The sequence below is a fragment of the Tamandua tetradactyla genome, chromosome 10 (genome assembly GCF_023851605.1).
Source record: "Tamandua tetradactyla isolate mTamTet1 chromosome 10, mTamTet1.pri, whole genome shotgun sequence".
NCBI classification, from domain to species: domain Eukaryota; kingdom Metazoa; phylum Chordata; class Mammalia; order Pilosa; family Myrmecophagidae; genus Tamandua; species Tamandua tetradactyla.
Window position 1 is genome coordinate 16,807,002 of NC_135336.1, and position 13,565 is coordinate 16,820,566.

The window sequence follows — 13,565 nt, forward strand, 5'->3', positions numbered from 1 at the left end:
CCCCCCGGTCACCGTTTTCCGCGGCCTTGGGATTTCCGATCCAATTCTCTCAGTTGGTCCGGGGAGCCGCACGTGGTGGGGGCGTCAGCCGCCGTGGCTTGAGGGGACCTTGTGGCTCCTATTATTAATGCCCCTATTGGTGTTTGGTTGGACCCAGTCCCTGCCACCGTCGGAAATTCTCTCCTCTGCCTGGAGGGGTGCCGGTCGCTGGCCGCCGCGGCCTAGGGAACTTGCCACTGGACCAGGAAGACGCCCGCGGGGGAGGGGTGCCAGTTGCCGGCCACCGTGGCTTGGGTAGCCCTCTGATCCTAGACTCGTAGCCGGTCCAGGAAGCCGCCCGCAAAAGAGGGGCGCCGGCTGCCACGGCTTGGGAAACTTGCCTCTCCGAGACTCTCAGCCGGCCCAGGAAGGAGGGAGGGAGGTGCTCCGGCCGCCAGCAGCCGCTGCTCGGGGAATCGCGCGCCGTTCGGGGATCTCACCGCAGCAGAGTCTCGCAGTCAGTCTAGCCAGTCCAGACTGGGGTACGCTGTGTGTCCATTCCGTGCCGTGGCCCCGGGAGCTGTTCTGCACTGTTTCTGTTCACCTAGTAGTTGCTCTGGAGGAGGAACTAAGACGCGCGTATCTTACTAAGCCGCCATCTTGGCCCCCTCTGCCTGTCTTCAGTGTTCTTAATTACAAAATGATGGGTAGGTCTATACAATTTCTAGGCTTTTTAAGGTTTAAAGTACTAAGGCTATAAAACATTTTGTAAATATGTCCAGGCTCTTTAGAAATTATTTCAACAGTACAGAATAAACTTGTGAGTGTGCCCTTTTGAATTTGAGATATTCAGAAATCTAATCAATGCAAACCACCAGAAGTGTTTAAAATTCTGGACAGTGTGGTTCCATCCAGTTGTCCATCAATGTGATGAAAGACATTTTCTCCATTTCTTCTTCCATTATAAGACTTTACATAGGTTGTATCCACAATCTGGACACTATGACAAAAGAATAACTTTCTCTAATGCCATACTTCAGAAAGCTTTGGGTGAAAAAGTAAGGAAAACCACCTGCTTTGTTCCTTAACACAAGAAAGATGAGATTTTTAAAAATGTGTTTGAACCCATGTTTTCAAACATAAACTGAGAGTATAAATTATAAACTTGGAAAAAGTTGTATTTTTATTTCTTATTCCATCAGTGAAGAGCAACAAAGTCTGCCCATCTTTGAACAAAGAAAATCGCACCCAAGATATTATTTTATTTATTAAAAAAACAACAACAGATAAACAGTGCATTATCACAGATATTCTATTTTGTCTTATGGAAGAAAACTCAAATGAATGTCAGAAGAATTCCTAACATAATTAATTTTGATATCAATTATGAAAAAAATTATTAGAAAAACAAATTAATGATGAACAAATAAATTCTTAAGCTTTTTTCATCTTTTAAGTGACCAAATGTTCTTTGTTAAGGGATATCTTACTCACAACTATTAAATAAGAGTTCTTATTTCCTTCCATCCTAAAATAACCAAAGGAAATATTCCTTAGGGAGGTAGAGCACAATTAACTTAGAATTAATTTTTTCAAAGAAAGTATTTTTTTAACATATTCGATAAAAGATGAAAAAGGAAAGCATCATATGTACTATTCTTTAAGAACTAAGTTTTTAATTCACTTATGTACCACTGTAAAATTGCTGAAAGTCAATTAATAGAAAAAAGGATATAATTTTATGAAGTTTTATAATTTTGACCTTTGTCATAATGAGTCCTAGGATTTTAGAAGAATGTTTCAATGACAATAAGCAAACAATTAACTTAACTCTGCAGAAAAAGACAGAAGGAAGGCTTGTCTGGCTTAGACTTATAGCAATTTGGTTGAATTCTACTGGCTGAAACAAATTGTCTAGAAATTCATTAATGAAAATAAACAACCAGCTTCTTCACTCCTGTGAGGTAAAAAAAAAAAGTCAGAAGCAGATATATTGATATTTAACATGTTTTCTGCTTTGCCTGGGATAGTCCTAGTTTCCATCTTTGAATGGCGTACTTTTAGTGTCACTCCTATTACTCTAAAGTGTCCTAGTTTGGATGATAAATTATGGTCACCCTATGAAATTTACCTGTGAAATTGGGTTCTTCTAAGGTCCAAGCTTCATTTCCAAAGTGTCCGAGTTTGGATGATAAATTATGGTCACCCTATGAAATTTGCCTGTGAAATTGGGGTCTTCTAAGGTCCAAGCTTCATTTCCAAATTTACTTATACATAAAAGAAAGGGTTGAAAACTTCCAGAGAATTTGCAGAGAAATGACTTCACACAGCCAAACTTATCTTTGCAGAAAAACTTCACTCTTTTGCACTTCCTTCTAAACACAGATCACCAAAACTTATCAAAAATGAAACACACACACCTCTCTGCATACAGCAGCAATCTGTGCTTCATCCATACAGGTTTCTGTTACAACATCAGTAAGTGACCCACCAGCAAGGTACTCCATTACCACAAACAATTCATCTCCCATCAGGTAACTAAAAACAGAACAAATAAAACAAACTCGCATTATTAGTCTTTCTAAATACATTGACCCTCTACATTGAACAATTTGCTGCTAACTTTAATTCTGCTGACTATCTGCAGTAAGAAACTCCAATTCAATAGGAAACATGGAAGTGAAATTTTTCCTTCCTCTTCTCCCATTACCCCAGTTGCCAGCAGGCCAACGTAAACAAAACACACCTCAGGACCAAGCAAATGACTGCTAGAAAGCTTCTAAGGTCGCTGCTGATGGGAATGATGAGTCAAATATCCAGAATTCAGAGACTGTTTACAGAATGTTCTAACAATCCTGATTACTCAGGTAGCAGAAGATTAGAAATAGCCAAGTAGAAGAACTTGAAAGATTTCAAATGTTAGGCACCCTACTACTTTGAGCTAGGAGATTTAAGAGATAGAAAGAACACTGAAAAGCTGCTATTTAACGGCACAGAAAAATAACTGATGTTCATTCAATCACCTTGAATGATTTTAAAGTTAAACTATGCCCACAATTATAATTTGGGCATGTATATATATTATTCCAATGAAAATAACCCTATATTATAGGAATTATTAGCCCTGCTTTACTAAGAAGGGGACTGAGGCTTGGAAAAGTTAATTAACTCATCCAAGGTCACATAGCTGGTAGTTAACAGAGCCAGAATCTGAAGCCAATTACAACTGATTCTAAACTATGGCATATTCAAACCACCACGTTACTGACTTGAACTATTACTTTAACAAGCAAGGAAATGTAAATTTTGGTTTAAGTCTCCAGGTATCTGGAGAATTTACTTTTACAAACACAGTCCTCATAACTAGGGCTAAAGTCCAAAACATATTATCTTTTTCCTATTCTAAACAGATTTAAGTATGGAAAAAGAAAATCACCCATAATCCTCTAATGTCATATGACCACTACTATCTTTTTCATTTTCTACTATTCTTTTACGCACATATATAAAGCTTAAAATAAAAAACAAAAACAGCTGTAATAACATACACAGAAATACTGCTTTTTCACTCCACTATTTAACATCAATTGCCAAGATAGACAAACATTCACTATTAGCCCATGAAGGACAGCATTTAAAATAAAAATTGACCTAAAAGTTAAAAAACTGTGTGGCCAATCTCACACCTGCTAGTTAAAACAAGAATAAGTCAGTTGCTCCTTAATGTTTGTGCTTCTGATCATTTGCACCGAACATAAGCTCCATCAACAATGTCCTCTGTCTTCCCTCTTGCCAATTAACATCCATGTAGGAAAAAGACTTTCCAAAGTACGATGTGCTGTTTTACCTCTTCTCTTCCTCCTTTAAAGCTTACTTCTTAGCATTGCATTTTGTTCTAGTCTAATGAAAGTGGCCAAGTACTGTCCTCCCCCCCTAAATTTTCAAATTCTAGTACTAACATTGTAGAAATATTAATATTTACCTGTCCAAGAAGTTAACTATGTTGGGATTCTTTAATTCTTTCATCACTAAAATCTCATTAATGATCAATTCCTTCTTAGGCTGTTTCTGTAAATTTATCTGTTTTATAGCAACCTATAAGGGGAATAGAAATTTTTTTAAAAAGCAGAAAACCAGGCGGGCCACAGTGGCTCAGCAGGCAGAGTTCCCACCTGCCATGCCGGAGACCCAGGTTTGGTTCCTGATGCCTGCCCATGCAAAAAAAAACAGAAGACATTTCCTAATTATCTTAGAAAATTATACATACCAACCAGTTAATAATTTCATTTATTGTTTATACATTGTATTTTACAATGAGATTATTACTTACTCATAGGTGACACTTTTACTACCATAGTGCCTACACACAATGTTTTGCAGTATATAAAGCCTAAATATTTTTAGCTTTATCTTGAAGTTGACTAACTGATCCAAGGCCAGCCCAGAGCCAGGAATTAATCCTCTTTTCATTCTAACCTGGAAAAATGATTTTTAAATATCTGCTTATTTATCAAACTATATTTATAATTCCTTCTTGTTCCCCTTAATGAGTAAAGTGCTTTAAAATTACACAGGGCTGTGTTTACAACATACTAAATTTGGAAAGATATTCCCACTGATTACTCTCAGGTTTATCTAGTTTCCTTCTACATTAAAATCTAAGCAACACCCAGAAATGCAAAAAAAAGTAGATACCTCCTGTCCCAATGCCACATCAGTAGCAGTAAAAACTGTACCAGAGGCCCTAGAGGGAGAAAAGACACAACCAGGTTTAAGGTTTCTAAATCACTATCATTTATCACATTCAAATACTTTATACCTTTAACAACAACAACAATAATAATAAAGAACATTTAGGATTTAATATCTTTAAAAGGAAAGGGGAAAGTTAAGAGAAAGCAGTAATCCTTGTGTCAAAACATAAAACTGTGATAAAATTTTAGATCTACATAAAGGTATAAAGAAAAATATAATATGCATCCATGTATCCACTTCCCTGATTAAGATAACATTTAAAGATTTCTGGTGTGCCCTTTTTGATGGCATCATCCCTTCTACCTAAGGTAAAGTGTTTGGTGCTGATACTGTGCTTGATGTGCATCATCTGCATTCATTTCTCCATATTCAAGTATATAGGACATAGGTGTGCATCCCTATAGAATATGTTTAGTATAATTTCTAACTTTGTACAAATGGTTCCACTTATGTGTATTTTTCTACAACATGCTATTTTTATTCAACATTGTAACTGTGATGGTCATCCATATGGATAAATATTATTTTTTCATTAATTTTAACAGCTATATAAATATACTACAATTTACCCATTACCATGCTCATGAATATTAAGATGATTTTCAATTTTTTCTTTTCAAGTAAACATTACAGTTGAACTTATTTCTTAAAAAGAAACACATAAGTGGGACAGAACTCCTGGGATGAGCCAGGACTGGCATCATGGGACTAAGATGGCCTTCTTGATCAAAGAGAGGAAGAGAAAAATGAGACAAAATAAAGTTTCAGCAGCTGAGAGATTTCAAAGAGAGTTGAGAAATTATCCTGAAGGTTATTCTTATGCATTATATAGATATCCCTTTTTAGTTTATGGTGTATTGAAGCGGCTGGAGGGAAGTACCTGAAACTGTTCAACTGTGTTCCAGTAGCCTTGATTGTTGCAGAGGACTGTATAAAGATAAAACTTCCAGAATTTGACTGTGTGATTGTGAAAACTTTGTGTCTGATGCTCTTTTGATCCAAGGTATGGACAGATGAATTAAAAAATACAGATAAAAAATAGGTAATAGGGGTAAAATAAATTGGGTAATTGGAAATACTAGTGGTCAATGCGAGGGGAGGGGTAAGGGGTAAGGGATGTATGAATCATTTCCTTTTTATTTCTTTTTCTGGAGTCATGCAAATGTTCTAAAACATGATCATGGTGATGAATACACAACTATAATGATTATATTGTGAGCCACTGATTGTACACCACGTAGTTGACAAAAACCAGAGGATCAATAGTCTCAAAGATCAAGATTTTGATTAGAGTACATGTTTTTATTGCCTATAATCTTGCAGTAAATATTCTCATTGTTTTTAATATATATTTGACTGGCAAATGTTGCAACCATCTAATCCCTTAATACCAAGGAGAAAAGATATTCAAGAAGAAACAAAGTTGGAAAAGGGAAATAGGGAGTAATGAAGAAACAAATTGGAAACCGGAAATGGGAAGACATACGGGTGCAGGGTTTCTTTCTAGGGTGATGGGAAAGGTCCAGTCACAAATGGTGGTGAGGGTAGCACAACACTGAATGGGATAAATTCCACTGAACTGTATGTTTGGAACTGGCTGAGATGGGAAATTTTATGTTGTATATATGTTTATATACACGAGAGAAAGAGAGAGAAAGACACTAAAGAGACAATGACAATTAAATGCAGCACATGATCCTGGACTAGATCTAATAATGGAGGAGAAAAATGCCCAAAGGACACTACTGAGTCATACGAAAAAACTGGAAAAGACACTGTAAAAATGGGATTAATCCCACTGAATTATATGCTTGGGATGGAAATTTTATGTTGAACATGTTTATACACACAAAAGAGAGATACTAAAGAGACAATGACAAGTAAATGCAGTATACGATCTTGGACTGGATATAATAATGGAGGAGAAAAATGTCCAAAATGACATTATTGTGTCATATGAAAAAATTAGAAATGGACTGTAAACTTTATATTAATGTTAAATTTCTTGAACATCATATAGTGAATACCCTTATTTTTAGGAAATGCACATCGAAATATTAAGTGCTCAAGGAGCATAATATATACAACCTACTCTCAAATGTCTAGAAAGACAGGTGGATGATGAAAGGAAAGAAGGAAGGAAGGGTAGATAAACTGTTAAAAGTTGGTGGGTCTGGGTATCTGGATGGAGAGAGATACTGGAGTTCTCTGTATGGGTTTTGTGTTACTTTTCCTACTGTCCTGTGAGTTTGAAAGTATTTCAAAATTAAAAGTTAAATAAAAAATAAAAACCAACAGTCTTTCATGTGGGAGACCTGGGTTCGATTCCAGGACCACGCACCCAAAAAATAATAATTAAAAAAAAAAAACGATGGTGTAAAAGCATTGCTAGCTAGTATAGTTTTTCTTTTTAAAAAAACAGTATGTAGAAATAACTGTATTATTATTATTATTATTATTATTATTATTTACACAAATCCCCAAGGGTTCCACTCAAGCGCTCAAGGTCAGTAGGCAAAAGAGGTATCATGCGGTACACCTAGGAAGATCTTAACATGGTGATAACAACCACATATACTTACCCTTGACCAATTTTTTCATATCTTGTATATTTTTTCTTGGGGTCACCTATGCTGACAATAGTTCCTATTTTAAACAAAACAACAAAACATTGGACGCTCAGTCAAGAATTCTGAAATAGTAAATTAATTTTGGTATCATTACTTCTTTTAATAAACACCACTCAGGAGAGAACAAGTGGTTTTCACACATAACACTTAAAGTTTCAAAACTAATGTTTACTTCAAACACAAAACACTAAAGAAACTTAAGTAATAAAAGTAAAAGAGTATCAGAAGCAAGAAGACACATTATTTTCCTCTTAAAGAAAGTCTTGCTTATTCTGTTACTTTCCCCCCCAAAATCACTTTTTAGGTGACCATCCATCCCAGTTTGCCCAGAACTGAAGGGTCTTCCAGGATGTGGGACCTGTGGTTTTAAAACCAATTAAATTCAAGTTGGTCACCCTATTGTTTTCATTCTTACCTGAAATGTATTTGTCTAATGGTAAGTTACTATCATAAATAATATATGAATGATAGCCAAAAGAATAATGAACCTAAATGGCTTTTCTAATTCTCCCAGTATATCCTTTTCTATCCATACTTTTAGGAAAATACTTTTCAGTTTAAAGATCACTCTAATACAAACTAAGCATACATTGGTTTTAGGAAAGTGCACAAAGTCATTGCTAAGGGACAGGTTTTAAAATTAGGTTGTTCGACATAAAATCACAATTTATATTCTTATTACACAGCAAGTCAAAACATAAGAAAACCACACTAAATTTTTACTTGTTCAAGGTAAAAGAAGTCAGGGAAATATAAAAGAAACTCATGAAAACAACCCAATTTTACACAGATACCCAACTTCAAGTTAGCCATTTAGGCTGAAGACAAGAAGCAGTGAAACAGGATCTACAATAAGATGCTAAGGGCAAAAAGGCACTAAAAGGATCAGGGACCTGATGGTTAAAGGTCGCAAATGAATAGTTACAAATATAGTTCTAATTTATTTTAAAACAAAGTAGCTCCCCTAAAAAGGGGGATTTTACATATGTCTACAGAATGGCAGAGTGAAAGCATGTTTACGTTTTAAATTGAGAAATTAAGACCAAATAAATGGGGGACACAATGTTCAAAACAATTCATCTATGAAGTATTTTTCCTTGATCCCTATAGGCTAGTGTTCTTCACTTCAAATTATAGCTGTAGTGGACTTGCAATCAGGTGGTATTGCTACCTTTTCCCTCACACTGTGTCCATTATTCCCAATGCTCAATCTAGGCCAATAGGAGTTGATGGGTGGAAAAGGAAAACAGAAAAAATATTTTCCCTTGGAAAAGACTTTATGCTTACACATGTATCTATACAGGAAGGTCAACTTGCTTAGTTATTAAGGAACATAATGTAGGTTCAAACTGAGAAGCTATAGGCATTCATAAATAAATACAAATTGCCTTTTACAAGATTCCCAACTATTGTCCCTTAGCTTTGGTCTTGAGGGGAAATAGCATTGCTTCCAAAGATACTGACTATTGGGCAGGCCACAGTGGCTCAGCAGGCAGAGTTCTCACCTGCCATTCCAGAGATGGGGTTCGTTTTCCCAGTGCCTGCCCATGCAAAAAAAAAAAAAAAAAAACCCAAACAACAACAAAAAGATACTATTGCAGAGATCCTGCTCACTAGTTATCTTTTAGAGGACTAGTAAACTAGCAAAGAAGAGCACTACTTTGGCTTCACTAGATTTTAATTGAAGCTTTTTTCCCTATAAGGTAACAATTTATTCCTTATGCTTTAAGCCAAGATACAAGGTACAAATTAAAATCCACCTGAGATAAATGTTTCAAGAGTGCTAACACTTGAAGAACAATACAAAATGTAGTTAACATACTTAATTTCTCCATAATCTCTTCATCTGTCATCTTGGTCTTCTTTTTCTGTTTCTCTGAAGACTTGGCACCACCATCAACATTGGAATCACCAACTGGCGCAGGGATAGGGTCAATTACAGACCGTGTGTAAATCTGCAGAGAGAAAGTTTGTAAGACTGAGATTTAAGGAAAAATATTTTCAGGTATTCTTACTGGCATGCTCTTCAGTCCTTTGATTTTTTAACCAAAACTAAGTTGTCTCTTTCACTGTTCTAAGGAATGAGAATAATATCTGTAGACTGTAAAAAAGTCATGTAAATAAGAAAAAGAAATGCAAAACACTTTTCTTTGGTGTATCATATATTGTATTAAAAACGGGTGGGGCAAATGAAATCAGAAAGACAGATGATAAAGACTGTGATGGTATAATCTAGGAATGCCTAGAGTGTATAATGATAGTGACTAAATGTACAAATTTTAAAAATGTTTTTGCATGAAGAAGAACAAAGAAATGTCATTAGTGCAGGGTGCTGAAAATAGATAGTAATGAATATTTTAAAATTTTACCTTATGTGTAAAACTAAAGCAAAAAATGTTTATTTGGTACAAAATTTATATTTTGACTAGTGCATTTCCTAATATAACTTAAGTAGACAGCTCAATTGAACACCATAAGTACATGGAACCTTGAGTAGGACATGAGATTTTGTGGGTTTGTCCAGAGTGATGCCCTGATAAATCCCAGAGTGATTTGATCAGTGAGTGGAAAAGTGTTTGCAAAGTCCCCTTCAGGGAATGATGAGAGAGGGGGAAAATTCAACTTCCCCAAGTTGAATTCTTGATATTCTTACAAGCAGTACAGACAATCAAAGCTATAGGCTAAGCACACAATCTTGGGGTATGTTCATATGAAACTTAACCCCACAAAGAATAGGTCAAGCTTACTTAAAATTAGGCCTAAGAGTCACCCCCAAGAGAATCTCTTTTGTTGCTCAGATGTGGCCTCTCTCTCCAGCCAACACAACAAGCAAACTCACCCCCCTTCCCCTGTCTACATAAGACATGACTCCCTGGGCGTGGACCTTCCAGGCAATGTGGGACAGAAATCCTGGAATGAGCTGAGACTCAGCATCAAGGGACTGAGAAAACCCCCAGAATGAGCTGAGACTCAGCATCAGGGGACTGAGAAAACCTTCTCGACCAAAAGGGAGAAGAGTGAAATGAGACAAAAGAACGTGTCAATGGCTAAGAGATTCCAAACAGTCGAGAGGTTATCCTGGAGGCTATTCTTACGCATTAAATAGATATCACCTTGTTAGTCAAGATGCAGTGGAGAGGCTGGAGGGAACTGCCTAAAAATGTGGAGCTGTGTTCCAGGAGTCACGTTTCTTGAAAATGATTGTCTAATGATATAGCTTTCACAATGTGACTGTGTGGTTGTGAAAAAAAGAGGGTGCAGGTCACAGTGGCTCAGCAGGCAGAGCTCTCTCCTGCCATGCCAGAGACCTGGATTTGATTCCTGGTGCCTGTCCATGCAAAAAAATGGGGGGGGGGGGGGGGGGGCGCCCAAAAGACATGAACACACACATCTCAGAAGACGAAATACAAATGGCTAAATGAAAAGATGCTCAACTTCACTGGCTATTAGGGCAATGCAAATTAAAACCACAATGAGATATCATCTTACACCTACCAGAATGGCCATTAACAAAAAAAAAACAGAAGAAAATGACAAGTGCTGGAGAGGATGTGGCAAAAGAGGCATTCTTTTCCACTGTTGGTGGGCATGTCAAATGGTACAACCGTTGTGGAAAGCAGTTTGGTGGTCCCTCAGGAAGCTAAGTATAGAATTGCCATTTGATCCAGCAATACCACTGCTAAGTATCTATTCAGAGGACATGAGTGCAAGGACACAAACGGACATTTGCACACTAATGTTTATAGCAGCATTATTTACAATTGCCAAGAGATGGAAACAACCAAAATGTTCATCAACAGATGAGTGGCTAAACAAGCTATGGTATATACATATGATGGAATATTACGCAGCTGTAAGAAGGAATAAAGTCATGAAGCATTTAACAACATGGATGGATCTTGAAGACATTATGCTGAGTGAAATTAGCCAGAAACAAAAGGACAAATACTATATAGTCTCACTGATATGTATTAATTAACATTAATGAGTGAACTTAGAGAATTTCAGTTAAGAACACAGGTTATCAGGAGATAGAAATAGGGTAGAGATTGGGTAATTGGTGCTGAAGGAATACAGATTGTGCAACAGGACTGATTGTCAAAATTCAGAAATCGATAGCACAATACTACTTGATTATGGTACATTAATGTAGGTACACTGAATGAAGCTGAATGTGAGAATGACAGAGATTTTGGCTAGGGGCATGTATGAAACCAGAAGGAAAGATAGATGATAAAGACTGAGACGGCATAATTTAGGAGTGCCTACGGTGTACAATGATGGGATTAAATGTACAAATTAAAAAATGTTTTTGCATGAGGAAGAACAATGGAATGTCAGTATTGCAGGGTGTTGAAAGTAGATGGACATTCATATATTTTAAAGCTTCAATTTCTATGTGAGACTAAAGGAAGAAATGTTTATTTGGTGCAAAATTTATATTTTGACTAGTGCATTTCCTAATTTAACTTTTATGGTCAGTTTAGTTGAACAGCATAAGTACATAGAACTGTGAATAGGGCCATGAGATTTTGTTGTTTTGCTAAGGTTAGCGCAATGCCCCGTTAAATCCCAGAGTGATCTGAACAGTGAATAAAGAAGTATTTGCAAAGTCCCCTTGGGGGAATGGGTAAAAAGGGGGAAATATTCAACTTCCCCATTGGGAGAATTTCTGATATTCTTGCAAACACTGGGGAAAACCAAGTCAATAGGCTGAGACCTTGATCTTGGCATTCGCCCCTATGAAACTTATCCCTGCAAAGGATAGGCTAAGCTTATTTGAAATTAGGCCTAAGAGTCACTCCCAGAGAACCTCTTTTGTTGCTCAGATGTGGCCCCTCTCTCTCTAAGCCACCATGGCAAGTGAACTCACTGTCCTCATCCTTCTACATGGGACATGACTCCCAGGGGTGTAAACCTCCCTGGCAACATGGGACAGAAATCCTGGGATGAGCTGGGACTTGGCATCAAGGGACTGAGAAAACCTTGACCAAAAGAGGGAAGATAGAAATGAGACAAAATAAAGTGTCAATGGCTGTGAGATCTCAAACAGAGTTGAGAGGTTATCCCAAAGGTAATTCTTACACATTATATAGATATCCCTTTTTAGTTTCTGGTGTATTTGAGTGGCTAGAGGGAAGTACCTGAAACTGTAGAGCTGTGTTCCAATAGTCATGCTTCTTGAAGATGACTGCACAAGGATATGCTTTTACAATGTGAATGTGAAAACCTTGTGTCTGATGCTCCTTTTATCTAAGGTATGGACAGATGAGTAAAAACTATGGATAAGAAATAAACAGTAGGGGAAATAAAGGTTAAAATAAATTGAGTATATTGAAATACTAGTGGTCAATGAGAGGGAGGGGTAAGAGGTGTGGGATATAAGTTCTTTCTTTTTTACTTATTTTGCTGGAGAGATGCAGATGTTGAAAAAAATGATCATGGTGATGAATACACACCTATGTGACGATATTGTGAGCCACTGAATGTATACCATGTACAGAATGTATGTATGTTTGTTAAGGTTTACAATATAGATATTGAAAAAAAACAACACCAAACGAACAAACAAAAAAAGTCTGTCTACAATTTCTCCCTTACGTATATACCCAAAAGAACTGAAAGCAGGGAGCAGGCATTTGCACACTGATGCTCATGGCAGCATTATTCACAACTGTCAAAAGATGGAAGCAACTCAAGTTTCCATCAACTGATGAACTGATAAATAAAATGTGGTATATGCACATAACAGAATGGTATTCAACCATAAAAAGGAATGAAGTCCTGATACATGTGATAATACGGATGAATTTTGAAGACATCATGCTGAGTGAAATAAGCCAGACACAAAAATGATTTGAAATAATTAGAATAGCAAACTCACAGAGTCAGAATCTAGAATGTGGGTTACAGGGGGATGGGGTGGGGGGGAATGGGAAGTTAAGAAGTTAAGGCTTAAAATGTACAGGGTTCCTATTTGCAATAATGGAAATATTTTGGTAATGGATGGTGGTGATAGTAACACAACATTGTGGATGCAATTCATAGCACTATATATATCTGAATATGATTAAAAGGGGAAATGTTACATCGTTTAGATGGTAAACTGATAAATTGGAAAAAAAAATCCATGGAACTACTCTATACAAATTTTGAGTCCTAATTTATACCATGGCCTCTAGTAAATACTACAATTATTAA

The 13,565-nt window shown here is 36.7% G+C and overlaps 1 protein-coding gene across 4 annotated transcripts in view; it reads right to left on the minus strand.

Moving 5' to 3' along the window:
• Window positions 1–13,565, minus strand: part of PAK2 (p21 (RAC1) activated kinase 2) — a 123,081-nt gene that overhangs the window by 22,353 nt on the left and 87,163 nt on the right. For 3 of the 4 annotated variants that reach the window (XM_077117965.1, XM_077117961.1, XM_077117964.1), the window contains exons 7-11: window positions 9,187–9,319; window positions 7,317–7,380; window positions 4,675–4,723; window positions 3,962–4,074; window positions 2,400–2,517 (exon numbers count right to left, since the gene is read on the minus strand). In XM_077117965.1, the coding sequence (XP_076974080.1) occupies window positions 2,400–2,517; window positions 3,962–4,074; window positions 4,675–4,723; window positions 7,317–7,380; window positions 9,187–9,319 (477 nt within the window). The remainder of the gene's footprint in view (window positions 1–2,399; window positions 2,518–3,961; window positions 4,075–4,674; window positions 4,724–7,316; window positions 7,381–9,186; window positions 9,320–13,565) is intronic. The other variant, XM_077117966.1, reaches the window with a different exon arrangement.